General features: G+C 47.1%; 1 protein-coding gene across 1 annotated transcript in view; it reads left to right on the top strand.

Moving 5' to 3' along the window:
• Nucleotides 1-3,954, top strand: part of LOC116075114 (glutathione S-transferase theta-4) — an 8,340-nt gene extending 4,386 nt beyond the window's left edge. Inside the window, exons 3-5 of the mRNA XM_031348125.1 lie at nt 73-223; nt 974-1,150; nt 3,588-3,954. Of these exons, the coding sequence (XP_031203985.1) occupies nt 73-223; nt 974-1,150; nt 3,588-3,782 (523 nt within the window). The 3' untranslated portion in view covers nt 3,783-3,954. The remainder of the gene's footprint in view (nt 1-72; nt 224-973; nt 1,151-3,587) is intronic.
• Nucleotides 3,955-5,770: the final 1,816 nt, after the last annotated feature.

Genomic DNA, 5,770 nt, shown 5'->3' with positions numbered 1-5,770 from the left:
GTGGGGGATGGGGGGTGGTGTTCATGGCTCTCAGAAGGTACAGTGCCCGCCACTGACTCGCTCTTTCTCTAGTGTGGCTATTCTCTTCTACCTATGCCGCAAGTACAGTGCGCCTTCCCACTGGTATCCGCCAGACCTGCACATGCGTGCCCGTGTGGACGAGTTTATGGCCTGGCAGCACACAGCTATTCAGTTGCCCATGAGCAAGATCCTGTGGATCAAGGTGAGCAAGGCCAAGCCTGGGGGCTCAGGAACAGGGGGAAAACAGTCAGAAAACCTCAAGTGCAGTCCTGGTCCTGCTGAAGAAGTCTCCTCTTCCCTAATCCCATGCCCGCCTACCTTACAGCGCTACCGAGAGTGTGGAATGAACTGTTAAGTAAGAGAAAATATTATACCAAAGGGGAAGGGCCAACTAGAAAGGGCCAAGACAGGACTTAGAAAACTTTCGTTCTTTTGTTTGTTTGTTTGTTTGTTTGTTTTTTTTCGAGACAGGGTTTCTCTGTGTAGCCCTGGCTGTCCTGGAACTCACTCTGTAGACCAGGCTGGCCTCGAACTCAGAAATCTGCCTGCCTCTGCCTCCCAAGTACTGGGATTAAAGGCATGTGCCACCACCGCCCGGTCTAGCTTGCTCTTCTAAGTATTACCCACGTCCATCTTGATCCCTTCTGAAGGCAGCAGTTAGATTCCATGCTTTAAAGATTCCAACCACTCTCATATTGCCGTGAATACTGGACTCCCAACACGTCACCTTTGGCAAGCTAGACCCACTCAAAGTGCAGGACTCATTGTTATCTGGACCTCCATATCCTTTTGAACACATGGCCCTTGGGAACTGCAGCTTGAGAATGGCCCAGGTCACTTTAGAGCCTTGGAGCTGTCCAAGCTCTGTCTGGCAGACAGGGCTACAGAAGCCTCGCAGGGGGATGGGGCCAGGAGTACTGTTTCTTAGCTGTCTTCTTCCCTTCCCGGCCAGTTGATAATCCCAATGATCACGGGGGAGGAGGTCCCCAAGGAGAGATTAGATAAGACACTGGAAGAGGTGAAGAAAAACCTACAGCAATTTGAGGAGAAGTTTCTGCAGGACAAGATGTTCATCACTGGGGACCATATCTCACTGGCTGACTTGGTGGCACTGGTGGAAATGATGCAGGTATGGGGTGAAGGGGGGGGGCAAATCCGGGAGAGGGAAATGGCTTTTTAAAAAATATTTTCTTTCTTTTTTTTTTTTTTTAAAGATTTATTTATTTATTGTATGTGAGTACACTGTATCTTCAGACACACCAGAAGAGGGCATCGGATTCCCATTTCAGGTGCTTGTGAGCCACCATGTGGTTGCTGGGAATTGAACTCAGGACCTCTGGAAGAGCATTCAGTGCTCTTAACCGCTGAGCCATCTCTTCAGCCCAAAAAATTTATTTATTTATTTATTTATTTATTTATTTATTTATTTATTTATTTAATGTATATGGGTACACTGTCTCTGTCTTCAGACACACCAGAAGAGGGCATCAGAGCTCATTGTAGATGGTTGTGAGCCACCATGTGGTTGCTGGGAATTGAACTCAGGACCTCTGGAAGAGCTGTCAGTACTCTTAACCACTAAGTTATTTACATGGGAAATATTTACATGGACAGGAGACCAGAGTCTGAGGATAAAGCAGGAGATCCCAGAAGGTTGTGGGAGCCAGGTCTGGGTACCTACATCAGGGAGCATCATGATCATGGAATCTAATAAGGATTCCACGACATGGGGAGGAGCCTGAGGGAGAGCCAGGGATGCAGAGGAAACTAGGGTACACCAGCCAAGATCCCCGATGCCCACTCGTCCCTCTGATCTCTCTAGAAAGCATACCGAGGCTTGTGGTATATATTCTCCAGTTTCCTCTTTTCCAGAGCTCCAAAATCAGTATCATAAGACATCTCTCCCACCTTAGGTCTGAGCCAAGGACACACCACTGTGCACTGGAGGCAAACCTAAGAGAGTGCTGGCTTCTCATGGGTTTTACAATGTGTGCTCCCCGGGCGGTGGTGGTGCATGCCTTTAATCCCAGCACTTGGGAGGCAGAGGCAGGCAGATTTCTGAGTTCGAGGCCAGCCTGGTCTACAGAGTGAGTTCCAGGACAGCCAAAGCTATAAAGAGAAACCCTGTCTCGAGAAACAAAAACAATGTGTGCTCAATTCTGAGCTACCTCATGTGTTTGGGAGAGCTGATTTAGACACTTTTGAGTGTCTTTTTCTTCTTTCTTTCTTTCTTTCTTTCTTTCTTTCTTTCTTTCTTTCTTTCATCCTTTTAAAGGATTTATTTAATGTATGTATTCACCATTGCTCTCTTCAGAGACACCAGAAGTGGCATCAGACCCCATTTCACAGATGGTTGTGAGCCACCATGCGGTTGCTGGGAATTGAACTCAGGAAACTCTGGAAGAGCAGTCAGTGCTCTTAACCACTGAGCCATCTCACCAGCCCCCGAATGTCCTTTGCTTAAGATAGGGTCTTCTGTGTCCCACGCTGACCTCAAGCTAGTTAGCTGTGGATGACCTTCAGCTTTTGACAGTCTTGATACTCTCTCCCCAATGTGGGAATTACAAGTCTATAACACCCTGCCTGTGTCATGGTGTGCAGTATGCATGCTTTGTAAGTTCTCTACCCACTGAGCTTCCCTCTCAGCTCACTGGCCAGTGTCTTGAGAGGCTATCATCATTTCTGGCCAGCATTCAAAGTAGCAACTTTAGTCCTTGGCCGATGTGTAGTGTAAAAGAAGAACCATTCTGGCCTGCATCCAGTACAGGGTCCTATGCTCTGACCTCTATGCTCTCCACAATTCATTGTCCTCACTCTTTGGGGGGGGGGAACTTTGGAACACTGGGTGCATTTTTAAAAAATATTTATTTATTTAATTTATATGAGTACACTGTCACTGTCTTCAGACACACCAGAAGAGGGCATCAGATCCCATTACAGATGGTTGTGAGCCACCATGTGGTTGCTGCAATTGAACTCAGGACCTCTGGAAGAGTAGTCAGTGCTCTTAATCACTGAGCCATCTCTCCAGCCCCAGGTGCATAGTTTTTGTTTTGGGTTTGGTTTGGTTTGGTTTGGTTTGGTTTTTCAATACAAGATTTCTCTATATAGCCCTGGCTGTCCTAGAACTCACTCTGTAGTCCAGGCTTGCCTTGAACTCAGAAATCCACCTGCCTTTGCCTCCCAAGCGCTGGGATTGAAGTCGTGCATAGTTCTTAACAAGGCAGCTAAACTGCTAAGCAGGCTGCATGATGAGCCTCTTCTTTTTGCCCTTGTGCCTGATTACAGAAGGAGCAACATGGCGTGTGTTGGGAAATTGAGCTCCATTCCTTTGGAAGTAAGGGTCTTTCCTGGAAGAAGGCCAGATACATAGAGCAGCGCGAGCTACTTGGGTCAGGAGTTCTTATCTTGGATCAGGAGCTTCTATGCCTGCTTCCTTCCCATAGACTGTATAGCTTAGACAACTTACCATGAGGGGGGCAGCTCATGACTCTCTCTTTGCAGAGAGGGTGGCGGTACAGCTGGTTCCTCTGCTGAGCACATCTTCGGTTTTTGTTTATTTGCAGCCAATGGGGTCTAACCACAATGTCTTCATCAGCTCCAAGCTTGCAGAATGGCGAATGCGGGTGGAGTTAGCCATCGGCTCTGGCCTCTTCTGGGAGGCTCATGACAGACTGGTGAAGTTACCAAACTGGGACTGTTCGACACTGGACCCTATGATCAAGGGGAGGATCTGTGAATTTCTGCAGAAGTATAAGTGATCCCAGAGAGCATCGATTCTGCGGGGGCCGGCGGAGAGAAGTATAAGTGATCCCAGAGAGCATCCATACTGCGGGGGCCGGTGGTCTCCGCCTTTCGAGCCTCTTCTCCTAGGGAAGTCACCAGGAAAACACACTGTCCCTTTACCTAATAAAATAGAAGAACTGGAACAGCTCCCATGGCCATTATGGGGACAGTCGGTGTCAGCAAAGAGCCTCCTACGGGAGCAGGAGATAGTCACAAGTCCTCTTGGTTTCCAAAAAGAAGATAAGGGGTCTTGGAGATGGCTCAGTAGGTAAAGTACTTGCTGCCTGAGTTCAGATCTCTACTACCCCCTCACGAGCCAGCACTACTGGGACCAGTGCGACACCCAGAGCGCACTAAACAGCTAAAATGAAATGGGAAGCCTCGGGTTCATCAGGAGAAACACTAGTTGCAAAGCAGCTGGACCAGGAAAGAGTAAAACAACTAACATCAACTTCTGGGCTCTGTATGTGTGTGCACACACTCACACACACACTCACACATACACACTCACACATTCACACATACACGTGCACACACACACTCTCACACATACTCACACAGTCTCACACATACACATGCATACACATGCACCATACTCATACACACACTCTCACACACACACACACAAAGTTTCACACATATACATACACACAGGCATGCACACACACTCACACACACACTCTCACACCCACACATACTCTCACACACACACACACTCACACAGTCTCACACATACACATGCACACACACACTTTCACACACACCCACACCCCCCCACACTCACACAGTCTCACACATATACACAGTCTCACACACACACACTCACATAGTCTCATACATACACATGAACATACACATACACACACACACACAGTCTCACACAGTCTCACACATACACATGCACACACATGCACACACCTTACTCATACACACACTCACACATACGCACAAAGTTTCACACATATACATACACACAGGTATGCACACACACATACACACACAAAGTCTCACACATATAATACACACAGGCATGTACACACACACTCTCACAGACACACACTCTCACACAGTCTCACAGTCTCACACATACACATGCACACACCATACTCATATACACACTCACACATACACACACAAAGTTTCACACATATACATACACAGGCATGCACATACGCTCACACATACACACACGTCTCACCCATATAATACACACACACTCTCACACATGGACATTCTCACATAGTCTCACACATACACATGCACACACATGCACACACCACACTCATTCACACACTCACACACACACACACACAAAGTCTCACACATATACCTGCACACAGACATGTACACACACATACACCCTCTCACACACTCACACATACACATACTCACATGCACACACACAGTCACACAACACTCCTGCACGTACACACACCCACTCACACACACACTCTCTCACACATACACACACATTCACACTAAATACTCATACACACTCACACATACTCTCACACATACACATGCACTCACACACACATACACATGCACTCACACACACACACACTCACATGCACACACATACAAACACACACCCATGCATACAACACATACACAAAAGACTATAGAAGTCAAAGAGTGTATATGATTATATTTTTGTTAGTAATAGTTGGCAGATCCAATACCTCTGTTCAATAACAACAGAATAACTAGAGAGGAACCATGTGGTAAGCCAAATGAACCTCTAGCTCATTCCCCACAAGAGCGCACTAAAGAGTTTTCTCAGGGCCGGGCAGTGGTGGCGCACACCGCCTTTAATCCCAGCACTTGGGAGGCAAAGGCAGGCGGATTCCTGAGTTCGAGGCCAGCCTGGTCTACAGAGTGAGTTCCAGGACAGCCAGGGCTACACAGAGAAACCCTGTCTCGAAAAACCAAAAAATAAAAAATAAAAAAAATAAAAGAGTTT

The sequence above is a fragment of the Mastomys coucha genome, unplaced genomic scaffold (assembly GCF_008632895.1).
Source record: "Mastomys coucha isolate ucsf_1 unplaced genomic scaffold, UCSF_Mcou_1 pScaffold3, whole genome shotgun sequence".
In the NCBI taxonomy this organism is placed as follows: Eukaryota; Metazoa; Chordata; class Mammalia; order Rodentia; family Muridae; genus Mastomys; species Mastomys coucha.
This window is presented reverse-complemented; position numbering and strand designations above follow the sequence as displayed.